At 41.7% G+C, this 17,554-nt stretch overlaps 1 protein-coding gene across 6 annotated transcripts in view; it reads left to right on the forward strand.

Moving 5' to 3' along the window:
- C2CD5 (C2 calcium dependent domain containing 5) overlaps positions 1-17,554 on the forward strand; it is a 915,439-nt gene that overhangs the window by 573,935 nt on the left and 323,950 nt on the right. For all 6 annotated transcript variants that reach the window (XM_086920391.1, XM_086920370.1, XM_086920386.1 and 3 more), the window contains one exon: positions 12,146-12,207. In XM_086920391.1, coding sequence (XP_086776517.1) covers positions 12,146-12,207 — 62 coding nt within the window. The remainder of the gene's footprint in view (positions 1-12,145; positions 12,208-17,554) is intronic.

A 17,554-nucleotide genomic window follows, 5' to 3' on the forward strand; every position in this document is an offset into this window, starting at 1 on the left:
GTTTTATATCTTCTGTTATTGTTGAAGAGAACACCTACATACTTATGGAAGTTGGATTCTGCAATACTTTCACGATTTAAGCCCCATGCCAGCTCCTTTGGCCTTCCTGGACGTACCGCCAAGATTTTGGATTTCTTGTTATCAGGAGCTCGTTCTTGTTTGAGTATTCAGCAGTAGCGTCCATGAGTCTTTGCAGGCCAATCTTTGTTTCACTTAGAAGAACCACGTCGTCGGCGTAAAGAAGATTTGACAGCTGGAACCCAGCTAGTTTGGGGGCATGAGAGTTTACCTTATTTAAGGCTTCCGGGAAGTCTGATAAAAATAAGTTAAAAAGTGTGGGGGCCAGGACGCATCTTTATTTAAGACATTTCGTTGTTGGGATTGGGCGTGACAGTCTGGAGCCATCCCCAATCTTAATCCTGAGCCATGTGTCCTGGTGCAGGAGCTGTATGGCTCTTAAAAGACCATTTGGGATGTCCAATCTGGAAAGCTTCTGCCAGAGCTTAGCCCTGTTGTCAAACGCAGCTTTGTAATCTATGAAGACCCATGTAAAACGAACTAGTGCTGGTCTCCGCCTGATCTATCAAGCAGGAGAGAGTCATAAGATTGACAGAGGTGCCAGTGTCACTTGTAAAACCGGTTTGGTTCGGAGGAATTACAGAATGGTCGTCAGCCCATGCCCGAAGTGAGTTGAGCAATATCCCAGCAAAATACTTTGCTTCATTGTCGATAAGGGCGATTAGTCTGTAATTCCCAGGAGATTTTTTGTCCCCAACTTTGAAAATTGGTGCAAGAATCGATCCTTGCCAAGAGGGCGGTATAATGTTATTTTGTAGGATGGAATTGAAAAGTGGAGATAGCTTAGAAGCCCAAAAGGCTGCACACTCTTTGAACAGAGCCTGGGGGATGCCTCCTGGACCTGGGGCTCCATCCTTCCGACCCTTTATGATCTGATTTTCAATATGGTCCTTCTGGACTGTGCTATGTACGATACTGCTTTGATGGATTGAGCTCTCTGTTAGTTTTTCAATTTTTGACCGACTTTGGGAAATTCATCCATAGTTAGTGTTTTAATGTGTCGCTTTGAGGGCCAATTTGCCGCTTTTTGAGCTTTGCTGCCTTCTTCGCTGGTATTTTGATAAGAAATGTTATCTTGGTGGTCATTGAAGTGAATGTGCAAAAAAGCATACCATTCAGACTCCAATATATTTGACGACGCAACTTTCGGGGCACGCCCTCCAAGACTATTGATGGTACGCCAGAACCTCGCAGAATTATTTGTTTTTATGTCTTGATATAATTTGGCCCAAAAGGAGTTCCAATGAGCTCTGCGTTGTTCTCTTTTTACTTTCTTCAGGTGGCTGCGGGCCTCATTCAGTTTTATTATTATTGGAGGGTCCGCTGAGTTTGTTTTTAATTCCCGTCATAGCTGATTCATAGTTCTTTTTGCCGATTGTATCACGGGATTCCAGGAGGTCGGCTGTTGTTCCCTGTTTGATTTTGCAAGCTTTATTGGTCTGTCTTTCAATTTAGTTGCAAATGTTGTCCAGTTGGCAATTTGGTCGTCGGTTGTCCTACTTGTACTCTCAAAGATTTGTTTTGCCTCCGTTGCTACTTGTTTTAATTTACTAACCGAGCACTTGACTCGTTTTAGATTGACCGTATAGCTATCAGATGCCAGTGCCCTTACCTCTTCGTGATGCATTAATCTGGTGCTAAGCGATATTTCTTGGGGACTATGAAAGCTTTTTGTTCTATTGCCGAAACCAAAACCTAGTATTTGATGCAGGAGGGAGAGGTGGACAAAGGTGTAGTCGATTAAGGAAGCACCATTTTTCCATAGGTATGAAAGGCCGGGTGGCTTGTCTAGTAGGAAGCGCCCATTGAGGGCTCTAAGGCCTAGATGTTCAAGGTTACCTTGTAAGGAGCATCCCTTCGGGTCTTCCTGTGCCATCCTGGAAGGTCCTGCGGTGGTATGACCCAAATGCTTTTCTGTGATCTGGTTACCTTGTTTTTCTGTAGGTCAGACATTAGCCACATGTTAAAGTCGCCAGATAGTATTATATCTACATTCAGGAATCCCGATTTCATTCTTAATACTGTCGCTGTCACCTCATCTGAGAAGGATTGCCTCGACACTGAATTTGGGCGAACATAAGCGTTCATTAGAGTGATGGACCTGGGCTGGCTTTTGTTTGTGCTAAACGAGATTCCCACTGACTGAAGGAAATGGGATGAGCTCGCTAGATCCCATGAAGCGATTCCATTATTTATTGATATATATATATATATTGCTAAGCTGCCACTGCCTCTTCCCGAAAATTTCAGTTTTAGGGCTGGAATATGGTGTGTTTTGAACCCTTCTATTTGCTGCGGCTCCATAAGCCTTGTCTCTTGTAATAATATTATCTCGAATGATCGAAAGTAGGAGATTGTTGCTTTATCCTCCAGTTTGTTTGTTAGCCCATTGATGTTCCAGGAGCAAATCCTTAAAGAACAAGTTGGCTGTTGTGATGTCAGCACAGTAGCGGGGTTGAGTTTAGATAGCCCACCAACCATGACCATGTTCCGGCCTCTTCCCGTTCCCTATTGAGTGTGATCTGGTCGCTCTTGCTTTTCTTGCTTTAGGGTCGGAAGTGGGAGTTGGTTACAGGAACTCCTCAATACTGAATATACTGCTCTTTTTTTCTACACGTGTACGCTCAATGCCCCGGCTTCCTTGCAGAACACGTGGGTAACCTGATTCCCTTCTGGGTAGAATGAGTATGCCCCACTGCTTGAAGGTTTCTGTGTGCCCTAAGATATTGTTCATTGCCTCTATCGAGCTCCAGGTGACCTACATTGTTTCATTTATTTGGCCCTGGCCCGGTGCGATAAATTCTATTGATATGATATCTTGTGAGGTTATAACGTTTGACAGGCCTATCGCTTCTATCGATTTGATGATGTTCCCGCGATTTAGTATATTGCAGCTGCCTTTAGACTTGTACTCCGGGTAAAAATGCGTAAAGGTTGGGTCACCATGAGAAGAAACCATTGGTAGCCTTGAATTTGGATCTAGTCTTTGAGCACGAAGCCTTTGATCAATTCCTGTCGATGGTCCTAATATTTGCTAGTTCATTGCTGTGTGAATAGGTGTATTAGGTGCCATATTCCGTGCACTAGGACACTTTAGATTTTTTCCGCGGGCTATTGGTGCTTCGCCTCCTTTATCCTTCGCCGCTGTTGTATAATTGCCCGTATGATTTTGATGTGAGCTGTCCATGTGAGCCTGATTCGATGATTTTGTGCTACCAAGCGGATTGATGGGCCCGATGGAACTTTGACCCTCTGGGCTTTGCAGAGGCGTTGGGTCAGGAAGAGCCATATGAGAGATCGTTGGCTCCATTTTCCCCTATATACCAGGTGGGCCTTCACTGCCCCTGCTACATCCTTTTCCATTGCTGGTAGCGGAGTGCCAATCTTCTTTTGTTTGCCGCTTTCCAGTAAGGTTAGTTTGTCCTCTGATTGTATTTTTGGCTCATCAGTTCTTTTAAGTCGTAACACTCTGTAGCTGCTAGTCGTCTAAAGGTTTTAAAGATTGGGTAGAGGCTCAGGTCTTGTTTGCATCTACCGATCTTATTGCAGTCTTTCCGCTTCCTTGGTCTTTTCCCCTCGCCAATCTGGTCTTCCATATCTTGTTCGGTTGAAGGTGGTGAAGTGGACTTTTCTTTGCCTGCAATTGGGGATTTTTGTTGGTCACTCATTGAGCTACCAGTGGCCGATGTATCCTGGGGTAAAGGCAAGTCGTTTTCCTCTGCCCCTCGTGCCCCTGAGTTTGCTACCGCTTTAGCTTTGTTTCCAGGACTTGAGTCGCCATCTCTATCTTTTGTAGGGAATGACTTTGTGTTTGTGATTTCTTTTAAGTCTACCAATAGTTTTTCCATCATCTCTGGGAGCGTGCTCAGTTTCCCGACTATTGGTGAACAATCACATATTTGTTGCGGGTGGTCTGCCGCCACTTCGGCCCGTCTAATCAAGTTGTTCAGATTTATAATCTTGTCGTCTATTTTGACTACATACACAGCCAGTGTGTTCAGGAGGCTGATTTGTATGTCCATTTTGTTGGCTTGGTAAGTCATTGCATCGGCTGACCTTTTTAGAATGTCCAGGGCTGTGGCCCATGCCTTCTGTTACGTGAAACCCTCCTTTTTATCCTCCATTGGAGAAGATGATAGCCAAGGGTGGCCAGGGGCGACTTTGCCCTATGAAAACAGCATTTTTTCCCATCCCTTTGATTCTAAAAAGGAAAGATCTCTCTCCACTGCGTGAGCTTCCTCTGAGGATAGCGTGGACACAGACCCTCTTGGGGTGTGTTGTACCCATTGGGCAGATTCTATTCCTCCGTCCCCCAAAGGAGGTGAGTACTCTAGTAGTACGGATGGTATAAGAGCTAAGATGATTTCTCCATCCTCCTTCATTATGGTTGGGCTTACTTTTTTGCAGGATTTGCTGGTAGTCCATTATGATTACTCAATGTGTTCAGGCTGGCGTCATGGAGGACAGTGTTGGTCGCTGCAGGATCGCTTGTTGTCACACAGTTAGATTCTATTAAGGAATCGATGTTGTTAAGGATAGATTTTGGTCTGACGACAGGGGTGGCTATGAAGTCACACCTGTGCACTAAGTGAGTTGGAGTGTTTTTTGTGTTGGGACTTCCCAAAGTCATAGCTGAAAAGAACCTCTACATTACACTGCGTGGATGAGTTACGGTCTCCGCCCTCCTGTGATGGAATTGGCTCTTCAAATTTGCTGGTGACTGACATTTGGTTGATTTGAGATTTGCCTGTCTCATTGTTGCCGCCGGAGCTTCCCTTACTGATAGTCACTGTGGGGCTCAAAGGAATGGGTAGACCTACAATTTTCATATTGCTTGAAAAGACGGCTGACCCAGCGTCTTTCAGGAAGGCAAATGTTGTTGTTATTTTTGGTTGGTTACTGAATGAGTTACGGTCCGCTGCGTCTGCTCCCTTCAAGAGTAGTTGGGTTGTGCTGACTGTAGAACTTCCAAAAACACTTGGCGACAGGTTTTATATCTGGTCAGTGTCCACAGTTGATGTCTCTAGATTTCCTCTCCGTTTCTTTCTCTTTTGTGGGGCTGTAGACCTCAGCTTGCCTGATCTCATCCTCTACTTTGGCCAGGGAAGGTAAGGGAAGAGCTATGAGACCTGTCATGGCCGTTTAAGATGACCGTGACCGTGAGAACCACGTACGAACAGCGTGAAAAATTGCGGGTGGACCACGCACGCAGTGGAGCAAAATGGCAAGGAAGCAGAAAAGCAAGAGGAGTGAGGTTAGAAAGATTGAGATGGAATTTGCGGCTCCTTGCCCAATTCACCCAGCACCTTTGAGATGACCTCTCTCTCTTATTCTTTCTCTTTTTCTCTTTGCTTGTTGGAATGTCTTTTGATAGTCACTTTCACTTTTCTCTTTGCGTTATCATCCCAAGCCCTGGTGTCCCAGACGCTGGTGCAGATCTGCCTCTAGGCTGCAACTAGCGTGAACTCAGGTTGTAAATGGTGGCTGGGTTAAAACGGGCCATAGCATGTCTGCCTGTGGCACCCTGAAGCACCCTGTAGTTGGCCACTCCAACTCGGTGTGCTCTCTGATTGCCGGTACTGTTGTGTAGTAGCTGCCGTCTCCGCCGCAAGTGGGCACCAACTCCAGCTCCGAGGTGAACAGCGGGCACTCAGCGTCCAACCCCGGAAGTGCAATGTGCAGACCAGGACCTAAAACCAGGGACCTCCAATAGGTAGCGGGGGTGAGAGGGAGCTTGGGGTATTTGAAGTAGTCAAAGCCCTGAAGTCCTGATGAGCTAGCAGGAGGTCAGCAAGGGGGCAGCCTGTAAGAAGGGTGGAGCAGACCCTCGACTTCCCTTGGCTCCTTTGACCCCCCCAGATGTCAGAAGTCAATTTACTAACTACACAAGTCCCACAGACCTAGTTGCTCACCATCACCAACAGACGCAACTTCCCCCGCTGTTCTCACCTCGTAATTTCACCAGCACTGCCGGCACTCCCGCACTTTCACTGCGGACCTGGCTGCTCCCAGCTGGTAGTTTGTTCCGTGGCAGGACTGCGGCCCTGATTACACGGCCGCCTGCTGGGGCCCAGCAGCGCCGGACCGGAGCTGCAACAAGAGCCTGCTCTACACACTCGCTTACTGAGCCCAGCCCCCTACAAGTTCAATGGGGCCAATGCGGCCAAAATAGGAGTCAAGCAAGCGCTTGACCAGGGCTAAGGTGGCTTTTCCAATATGTGCCGGTAAGCGCCACTTTGAATTTACCAGTATGCGGTTACTACCGCGTTAAGCACTGCTGCGGCACAGAGGGTCCAGTGCCACTGACGAGGGGAGGAGGCAATCTCCCGTCTCGTCTCGCGGCTGCGGTTACAACTCAGTGATTTCTTCTCAGCCGCTTGGCGGCTCCCACGGCGTTCGCGGCTGACCCTACTCACAGCTGCTCTCAACTCTGTTCATCTCCTCCTCTGCTCAAAGCTCCACCTCAAACAGTGACTCACTGCAAAGGAACTCAAATACTGTAGGAGTGCTCGATAAAAAAAAAAAAATTAAAAGCACCTTCAGAGTGAGTAGTTTGTGGAAGTACACTGGCCAGTAACTGGAACCTGTCCAGGCTACACACCCACGACATGGACGTTAGTGCAGGAAGTGAAAGCAGACAATGTGCTGGCCAATCATAAGCGCGTAAATTAGAGTGACGTTGGAATAATCTAATGGTAAGTTCAAGTAAATAAGGGGTGTTTTTTTTCCTGAATACAAGATACTTTGCAAGCGCTGTGCAGGTGAAACCTAACATCTAGAGTATTTAAGGCAGTGGGCTGTAGTATGTTGGTTGTAGTTTATTAATTAATTATAGTTTGTAGGATTGTATCTCTTTAAGACTAGTGTATTCCCTTATGTCATGTTCCACATTCTTTCCATGCTGTCATTGAATGTTCTTATTCCATGTTTGACTGTTGGTCAGTTTCCTGCTAACTACGGATCTAACCAGACGTGCTTTATTGCTGGAGAATAAATCCTTTGAAAATCAATTACTTCTGATGCCTTTCCTCTTACAAAGATACTACAATTTATTGGCGACGATCGGGATGTTAAAAGAAAACTTCTTCATGTTTCCAGAATTTTTTTTTGGAGTTTCCTTCGTATAAACGGACCTACGTTTTCATTTCAGAACCTTAACTGGTTGGTAATTTTAATAAATCATTTTTTACCTCATCCCTGACAATAAGTGGTATGTTCCGTACCTTATGAATCATAGGTACAGCATTACTTTTTAGTCTTATGCGGTGAGAAAAGCCTTTGAATTTTCCAATCTTACCTGAAAATACATTCGGAAACTCTTTAAGAACCCAATTCTTGGTATCTTCACTTACACCAGTAACTAGAACCTGTTCGATACTGTTGGGATCAAGAACAATGTGTAAAGATCTTTGGTCTCTCCAGCCTAAAACAGAAGGACCATCTATAGCAATGTATAACTTACAAAACGCTGTACGATGTTTAAATTCAAAAATCAAAGAACGAAAACGCAACATTTCTATAGTGTTACCAGTAAAGCTTTCAGTAAGAATATCACTGGGCTCTAGATGAGGGCCCAACTCACTCACTAATTCTTTCTCCCAAACCTTTTTGTTGACAATAGTGTAGGGAGAACCAGAATCGGCAGCTACTTGTATAGGAATACCCCCAAATTTTACAATGCATAAGGGTTTGCTTCTCTCATCCTCCCCAACAACTAAAACAATATTACATTGTGCTTTGGTAGCCTGATTGGGAGAAGACACGCTAATGTCAGAATCGTAATCAGAAGATGTATCAGTGATACAAGCTACTTTGGTATGTTGGACGGACTTTCTGTTGCATACTTTGGCATAATGACCAACAATACCACAATTGGAACATTTTGCTGATCTAGCAGGACAATTATCAGAACTTGCATTATGATTTTTATCACCACAACGGTAACATGCAAAAGAAAATGAACTACTCTGATTAGGTTTGTTCTTATTAAAAGTTTTCTTGCTAGATGAAGAAGAATTCTTGTTAGTTTGGAACTTCCTGCTTGAACTTTTTTTTGCATAGATATTTTTCTTCTTGTTATCAGAAATATTGTTCACAGTAGGAGTGGAAGAAGATTCTGATTGATTAGATACTGCTTTAGAACTCCTATCTGATAATTCAGCTTTTTTAAGTAAAGTAATGACATCCTTGAGACTAGATTCCCCTTCAATCCAAAGTCTGTCTTGAATAGTCTTGTTCTTAGTACAAACAACAACTTGATCTCTGATCAGTTCATCGTGTAAAGCACCAAATTTGCACTGTGCAGCTAAAATCTTCAGTTGCGAAACATATTCTTCAACAGTTTCATTTTGGAGTTGTTTGCGCTTGAAAAACGCGCGTCTTGTTACCCCAATGCAAACAGTAGGTGAATAGTGTTCAGTTAAGTCTGATAATGCTGCTTTAAATTTGTCAAAATCCCCTGATCTTTCGGGTTTCTGCATTTGATCATATACCCTGAGACCCTCAGGACCAAGACTGTGAAGCAACATACGCATTTTTCTGTCAGAAGACAAAGCACCAACATTATCCTCCAAAGTGGCTATGTAATTCAAAAAATAATTTTTCCATTCATCCCACTTAATTATAGGATCACCAGGAGAAACTAAAAACTCTTTAGGATTGCTGATGTTGATGTTAATACAAGAAGATGACCCCACTGCCACTACATTCGTTACTACTGATGCTAGTTCTAAAGGCTTAGGGGCAGTGTTAACTCAGCTTTCCGAGTTTAACCAAGAGGTTGTCATCGCTTTTGCCTCAAGATCCCTTACACCCACTGAGGAAAAATACTCGGTGATAGAAAGGGAGACCCTCGCGGTTGTATGGGGGTTAGAACATTTCAGAAAGTTCATTTGGGGAAAATCATTTTGTGTCAGAACTGATCATAAGCCCCTTACGAAGTTTTTCAGCGCCTTATGTCACAATTATTTGGAGATATGACTGGTGTCATTTTCTTCCAAGATGACATCCTTGTTCTTGGGAAGGATGCTCCACAGCATGATTCTAGATTGAGAAAAGTTTTGCAAACTCTTGATGAAAAATGTCTTACTGCTGAAATCTCCAAGTGTACTTTTTCAGAGGACAGTGTAGTGTATCTTGGCCATGAGATTAGTTCTCAAGGAATAAGACCTAAGACTAAACTGGTAAGAGCTATTTTAGATGCTCCTGCTCCTAAATCCAAGGATGACCTAAGGTCATTTCTGGGTTTAGCGGAGTTTTACGCCAAATTTGTTTCCAATTTTAGTGAAAAAACTTTTCCTATGCGTGTCCTTTTGAAGAATAAAATTCCTTTTGTTTGGTCACATGATTGTCAACAAGCCTTTGAAATCATAAAAAAGGCTGTTTGCTGTGCTCCCAACCTGCAAGGCTTTGACCCCACTGCCACTACATTTGTTACTACTGATGCTAGTTCTAAAGGCTTAGGGGCAGTGTTAACTCAGCTTTCCGAGTTTAACCAAGAGGTTGTCATCGCTTTTGCCTCAAGATCCCTTACACCCACTGAGGAAAAAAACTCGGTGATAGAAAGGGAGACCCTCGCGGTTGTATGGGGGTTAGAACATTTCAGAAAGTTCATTTGGGGAAAATCATTTTGTGTCAGAACTGATCATAAGCCCCTTACGAAGTTATTGACTACACAAGGTTTGTATAAGGCCACTGCTAGAATTTCAAGACTTTCCATGCGCTTACAAGATTTTCAATTTGTTATAAACTATGTCCCTGGTACAAAAAATATCATTGCTGACTTTTTGAGCAGATTTTCTCTACCAATTTTTGTGGCTGACCGTAATTCCTGGAATGACTTTTCGGTTGCGAATGTTGTTTCTATTTGCAACATTTTTGACAGTTTTTCTAAGGACCATTGGCTAAAGGCTGATTCTGATGATATAGTTCTGACGGATGTTAAATCTAAAGTGGTAATGGGTTGGAAAGATTTTTGTAAAAAAAACCTTAATGATTCTTTAAGAGGTTTTTGGGAGGTTCGTGATGAACTTTCCATTTCTGACATATTTCTACTTAGAAGTGATAAAATAATTCCACCCATGTCTGTTAGACCTCACATTATGCAGTTGTCACATGAAGGCCATCCTGGCATCTCTCGTACGAAATCCAGAGTGAGAGACCAGTATTGGTGGCCAGGGATGGACAACGATATTGAGAAACTTGTTAGAACTTGCATAAATTGTGAAGTTTCCGACAAGTCCAAAAGAACCTTCAATCCACCTTTGGGTATTGTTACAGCTCCTAACCTTCCTTGGGAAGAATTGGCCATGGACATCATGGGACCAGTCAATTGGTTTGATGACAGTGTCAAATTCGTCATTGTCATTGTTGATTTGTTTTCTAAATGGTTCGAATTGAAAGTGGTTGTGAAAGCTAACTCCACTAGTATTATTGAATTTTTAGAATGTGTATTTATCCAAGAAGGTTGTCCTTCATCTGTCTTAACTGACAATGGGCCTCAATTTAAGTCCATGGAAATGCAATCGTTTTTTACTTCAAAAGGGATTAAGCATAAGCTGACACCATTATACCACCCTTCCTGCAATGGTGTTGTAGAAAGACTCAATAGGGTCATTAAAAATACTATTCAATTGTGTTTCAAATCCAAACTTGTTTGGGAGAATGAATGTAAGAAAATGTTATGGGCATATAGAGTTACCCCACACCCTTCCTCTGGGAAGAGTCCTTTTTCTTTGATGCGGTGCCGAGTTCCTTTTTCAAAAACTAACCCAGGTTGGATGAAAAGGAATGATATGGTGTTCTACGATACTGATGCAATTAATTCTAAATTGTCTTCTTCTCAAGCTAAAAACAGATTATATCATGACAGTAAACATGGTTCAAAACCTGTCAAGTTACAAATAGGAGATTTTGTCTGTATTAAAAGTGCTAGAAAGGTTCCTAAAGGTCAAAGCAAGTTTAGTTCACCCAAGAAAGTTGTGAAAATTCATGAAAATTCTGTCACATTGGAGAACGGTGAAAAGTGGCATTTAAGTCGTTTAGCGTTGGCTCAACACCAACATGAACAGGAATTAGTTCCCTTGGGTTGTACAAAGAAATCTCATGGGCACTTTTGGTGTTATGATTACACTCAATCTGATATCTCAGATTCTGCTCAGAATTCCATCGACTCTAATGTTAACAGTGATTGTTTTCATGATGAAGTTTCACCTTCAGATGTTTGTGATAATGACACTTCTTCCTCAAATGTTTGTGATAATGAAGCTTCTTCTTCAGGTGTTTGTGATAATTCGACTCATGCTAACCATGATCAAGAGTCGTCCTCTGTTCAGAAATCTTCTTTTGGTAGGTCTGTCAAAAGACCTTCGAAGTACAAAGAATTTATTGTGTATAAATAATTTATTGGTTTTTTTTCCTCCTCGTTGTTGGTTTTAAAAAAAAAAAACAACAAAAGGGGGAAGATATGTAGTATGTTGGTTGTAGTTTATTAATTAATTATAGTTTGTAGGATTGTATCTCTTTAAGACTAGTGTATTCCCTTATGTCATGTTCCACATTCTTTCCATGCTGTCATTGAATGTTCTTATTCCATGTTTGACTGTTGGTCAGTTTCCTGCTAACTACGGATCTAACCAGACGTGCTTTATTGCTGGAGAATAAATCCTTTGAAAATCAATTACTTCTGATGCCTTTCTTCTTACAAAGATACTACATGGGCATTGATGGAGGTTCAGGACAAGCCAATGTTTTATCTCTTATAGTTTCTTTACCTGTACTGATCTGAATGTATTTTGTTTAAGCCCCCTGTTAATGCGGATATCACATGAGCCTGGAGTTAAAGGCCTGTAACCCAAACATTCTTAAACTTTATGTTCGATTAAATTGTATTTGTTTTATCTAAGTTATTCTTTTATTGAAAAGTCTTTTTTAATACATTAGAAGCATTTAAATTGACAACTGAGTATTGTTGTATGTTTACCGAAATATGTGTGCTGCTTAAGTATTAATGTATGAATTATGCACCATCAAAAATACTTTACAATTCCCTCACCAATTTCTTTTATAGGATTCTACAGCTGTAATACAGAAATAATGCCTGGAATAAATAATTGGACATCTGAAATCCAGGTAAGAGATTTTTTAAACTTTCTTTTCAATGAAACAGAATATCTTTTTGCTTTCATGCAGAGGGTATATATGTTTTGGGAAAATATCTAAATTGACGTGTGTGTCTGGCTATAAAAGAAAAGGTCTATAATTAGCAGTAAAACATGATTTAAACCTATAATTGCTGTAAGATCCAGCAATCGCATGCTCTCACTCCTTATGATGCAGCCTTAAAAAAAAGAAATACAGCTCATTCTTAATGCACACATTTACAATGTTGTCATTTATTTTAACCACACACAACAATTATTCAACACGAATTCCATGTATCATTGCAGGAACATTATCAAAATATCATTTTTATCTGAAACAAATCGTTCCCTCATTTTCTTGACTTCTGCATTTTTTTGATATTGCCTTTACCGTTCAGCGTTTACTAGTGTCTGTGTTCCTAAATAAGTTTGAATTGTTGCTAAGACTATGAAAGGGGCAAGGTGAGCACACCCCAAACCCAGTGGGGATTAAAAGGCATTCCTGGGGAAGGAGAATGCCTTTCCTCGCTAGAAGAGTTGGGGAGAGCCAATGAATTACCTGAAATGTGCCCTTTACAGCATTCTGTAGATGATGTAGAACTGAAAACTATTCCTTTACCATCTTGTTCCAGAATCATACCATGCTGTCTGCAACGACGTTGCACACCTTAGGTACCAATTGAACACTAAGGATCTTTGTTGACAGAAAACACAGGGCAATTTTTGCCCTTTTGACTCTTCTTTCAGCGGTCAATGTTTGTTAAATAAGTAACATTTGAACCATCTCTTACATTCATCTATCATATCAAAGGGCTAAAAAGAATTTACTGAGAAAAGTCATAGCTCATTCAACAATAAGCATGACTGTTATAGTGGCACTACATACATCTGCCAAGCATTAATGTTGTTGAAGAAAATGCATGCTCAAAAATTCAAATAGGATAGATTTTCTTTGAAATAGTATTATTTTTTTTTTTTACTCTTCACCATCCCACTTATTTTTTTCCTTTATGTTCTAATTTAAACTATTTGGATCTGTGAAAGTTCTAATGATGGAGAAGAAACAATTACCTGAACTCTAATGACTGTTCAACAATTTATACTTTCAGGTACCTCTTAATCAGTGGGTTTGTTTTTCGAATTAAACAGAAAAAACATTAACAGATAAATAAATATGGTACTAGTCACAAGTATTGATAAAATAGCATTGAATTACACGTGAACCGACTGCTTCATCTATATATTGAGAGAAACCATTTTGCCAATAACTGCAGTTAATGAGAGGTTATTTGTAATTGAGCCCTGGTGAAAACGAAAAGTGGATTACAAAACCAGGAATTTGAATTAATTTTGGAAATGTCTACCCCTTAAAAAATTACATTGCCTGCTTATTGCTATATTGATTTTCCTATTGCAGCAGCAGAGGGCATATCCCAAAGTAATTAAATTATTTTTCATTATAATCTGTTTCTAACATTTTATCCGTCATTTGGCACATGGGTTATGAACCAGTAGTGTGATGATTTTATGTCAGGGTTTATGCAAAGTTTGGCAGATAATTCCTTCAGCTTTCTAGTCACATCTTGGGGAGAAGCATTGTTTCTTCCACAAGTTTCCATCTGTGTTTACATTGTTGCACATCTCCAGACTTGGGGGCCGATTAGGATTGCGGTGAAGCCACCGCCGGCCCGGAGGATGCAGATTCACCGCTGTGGGGATTGCAAAGACCCCCCGCCAGATTAGGAGGCAGGGGAGTCATCTGCGGACGTGAAGACCGTCCGCCGCGGTCTAGCGGCGGAAAAGCTCTAATATGGTGGCGGTGTCTATCAGACACCGCCAGCCATATTAGGATTCATGCGGAAACATGCTTTTCCACGCGGGTTTTCTGCCGTGGAAAAGCATGTGGTCTTTGGTGTTTGGGGGCCCGTTGCGGGCCCCCAGGGTGTCGGGGTTGGGGGGTGCACATGTGGGGGTACCTATGGTACCCCCCAGCATGTACATGCACAAAGTGGCAGGCACCGTGCGTGCCTGCCGCTTTGTGCGTGTAAAAGTTAAACATGCATTTTTAACCTTGCGGTGGGTGCTGCTTCAAGCAGCACCCGCCTCAAGGTTAATAGATCAGGATGTGACCGCCAGGGTTTGCATGGAGGGACCGCCGCTGGCCATGCGGACGGTCCCTCTTCCTCGGGGGTGGCGGACGGACGCCATCCTAATGACCCCCTTAGATTGGAGTCTGTCAGTGAACTGCAAAACATTTCTCACTCTCTTTCCTAAGCTTTCTAACTCTGAATAAGCATGTGCCTATCAAGAGGCTACACTGACTTCGCAATAGATTCCATAATGCCCTAAACCTCTGCACCATTCTAGATGAATTTTATTCAGTGTGATAGGAAGATCTGTAGACACTACTTCTGATGTTTCTCCTTATTAAATCTTCACCTTTGGTAGCTGACCACAGCACATTATTATCGCTGGGACTTAGCATGTTTATCAAATACACATGTATCTCCTCAAACCTTGATTCTAAAGAAGGGAAAACCAGGATAGCCTGGTGTTTGGTAAGAATATGGCTTAGCAGAATTTAGCTAAGATATGTGAACTGCAAAAAAATTCCGTCCCACTAATGCAGACCTCAGATCTTTTTTGTGCTGTCTGGTGAGGATGGAGATATGCATATATTTTATCCATCAAGTGCCTTGCTGTTCTAAATTACTCAGGAATAAGAAGAGTTTTTTTTAGATCGTGCTGAAAATATCACAACATTCACTGCCTCCATTCACATGCATGGACCTCTTCAAAATGAAAGGTTTGATCCTCTTTTGATTAACTCTGAGTCAGTGTTGAGGATGATGAGGTGAGGCTATATTGCCTAGGAAATGTGACATACTCGATGTACTAACTATTCTCTCACAGTAGACACGGGGCCTCATTGGTTTGCTATAGAATAGATGGTTTTCGTACAGCAAGAAAAAAGACTCTTCCTTCTCAATACCAACCAGTCTGGAGCATATTCTGTAGATTCTGTAATGCTATACCTTGCTTCAATGAGGAGAGGTAACAGGAATGTGGAATTGCTATAGCCCGACGCCCAGGACATACTGTTTGGGGTCAAGGGCAACAAGTTTTAATGTATATTTTGTCCTTGGGACAAGTAGGCCCAACCCCCTGCAGCACAAACCTTTTGGCTGCCAGTTTGCAGTAGCACATTGAGGGCCAGGGAAGGGCACTACCTGAAGTTAAGTTATTATTTGTGTGCCTATGTTAATGCTGTTCAAACTTGAAAGCCTTTATTATTAGGGTGAGCGCTCTAAGTAAATGTAAGTTCTGACTGCACTACTGACAGTGGTTAAGGTATAAAAATGTGTACTCACGGTTTCAAAGTTTAGCAATATGAGGCTATGCATAATGCTCCCAGAATGCTCTAGGATTAGATGCAAATATTTGCAGAAGCTTGAGTGCAAGATTAATGACTCTTTGCTTTCAATATAAAATGTTCCTAAAAAAATAAAAAGTAGAAAAACATTTTGCTAAACTACTGTGAAATTTCAGGTACCGTTTCTTTGCAGCATCATTTAGTAAAATGTGTTGATGCATGCTAGTATTTCCCAAAAATATTCATGTTGGAAAAATCAGTGTAACCAGTTTCAATAAGATTATGAGAAACATAAAAATAAATATCCATTGGCAAAACCAGTAGGTCTGAAATTAGTGGTCAGCTTTTTAGTTTTGCCAATACTGCACTTGTTTTGACATGATTTTTGTAAAGCCTTCTTGATGTGAGAGCTGCCGGGCCCTCGCCAATATAACAAACATTGGCAAAAGCAAAAATAAAATTGGTCTAAAAAAAGCACACACTGCCACATTAGTTACTGCCACTGAACAAAACTACTTTGTGTGCCAATATACTCCTTGTGAAAGAGCTTAATGCCGTCACTCACAGTGAAGCCAACCAATACAGAGAGAGGGAGAGAGAATCTTAATAAACACAAAAAGGTTGTGGTTAATGCCAGACCAAATTAGGGTCCCTATTATTAAAGAAAGTCTCAAAAGTGCACCCTTGGTATATGTCCTTGCATTAAGTGCAGCTATACGGCTTTGGTGAATTTACAAGAATTTATAGAAGTAGGGAAAGAAATGTACTCCCGAAAAATATTTGAGCATGTGTAGATTTGCTCATGCGAAAACCAGAGTGTTTGCATGGTCATTTTCCCATCAACCATTTTTTTCCCAACTCTGGAAAAAGGTTTACGTCTGCCATTGTCAGGAGTAAATTTCCAACATTTCTCAGTATGGGAAAAGATTAGAGAAGAGTTGTTGAAAACCCTTAAAACATGCAAGTCTGTAGATTTGCACAGACTTAAAGGGAATTCCAACCCTGGAACTATTGCTTACCACTACCGTCAGTCCCAGTATGTAGATCCGCAGAAACGTGGCAACATAAAGGGATTGCTAGTATTCAAAAACTACTATGGTATGAGCCCTGGCATAACCAGAAAGGCTATATAAGAGCTCTTATATAATGAGATTGCTGCCATAATTTGTCGCCGAACCACATGGCACCAAAGGGACAAGTGGATTTAGTTACAGGACAAGTAGATTTATGAAGCAACTTGCCCCACGGACAAGTAGATATCTTAATAAATTCCACAACCCTGCTGAGGTAGTATGAGTCAGATCTGCAAAAGACTCTGAACTTGTTGATGCTCTACAGCGTGTTTTTTGCCTCAAGGCGGTGAAGTTTAGAGAAGAAATTCATGTTTACCTTCAATAAACACGCACGTGTCTGATCTTCAGCCTCCTATAGAACATTCTTAACAATCAAATGTCAAACATCCTTTACCCTAGATAAAAAGCTTTCAGTGCATAACCTTCAAAGATGGTAGCTAAAAGACTTGAAAGCCCCAGGCCCTGAAGTTATGACTCAGAATTCTTCAGGTATTTAAAACTGATTCGTACGTTTCCTGCTTCTTCTATGCTCCTGCTGACATCTAGGAGCACCATTGTTAGATCAAGGCCTTCATGGTCACCTTCTAGGACACATGTAGCTTGGTAAAGAAGGGATAGTTTGATCCCTTAAGGGAAATCCTGCTACTTAGGGGAAAAAGAAGGAGTTGGCTTTGTGAACATAAGTAAAGCTACTTTCCATTCACATGCCCATCATGAATGACTTCAGGCAGTCTTACTAGCATATGCATCCAAAATCCAGGCTGTTGCTCACTGTAGGCCGGGGTACATGCATCACATATAGCACCTGACAAAATTTGGGAAGAGGATTGATGCGTGTTGGGAGGTTATTTTTCCAAATGTCCAGTAAGGAGAGAATAGTATTCAAATAA

This window comes from Lissotriton vulgaris, chromosome 1_1 (assembly GCF_964263255.1).
Source record: "Lissotriton vulgaris chromosome 1_1, aLisVul1.2, whole genome shotgun sequence".
Taxonomy (NCBI): Eukaryota; Metazoa; Chordata; class Amphibia; order Caudata; family Salamandridae; genus Lissotriton; species Lissotriton vulgaris.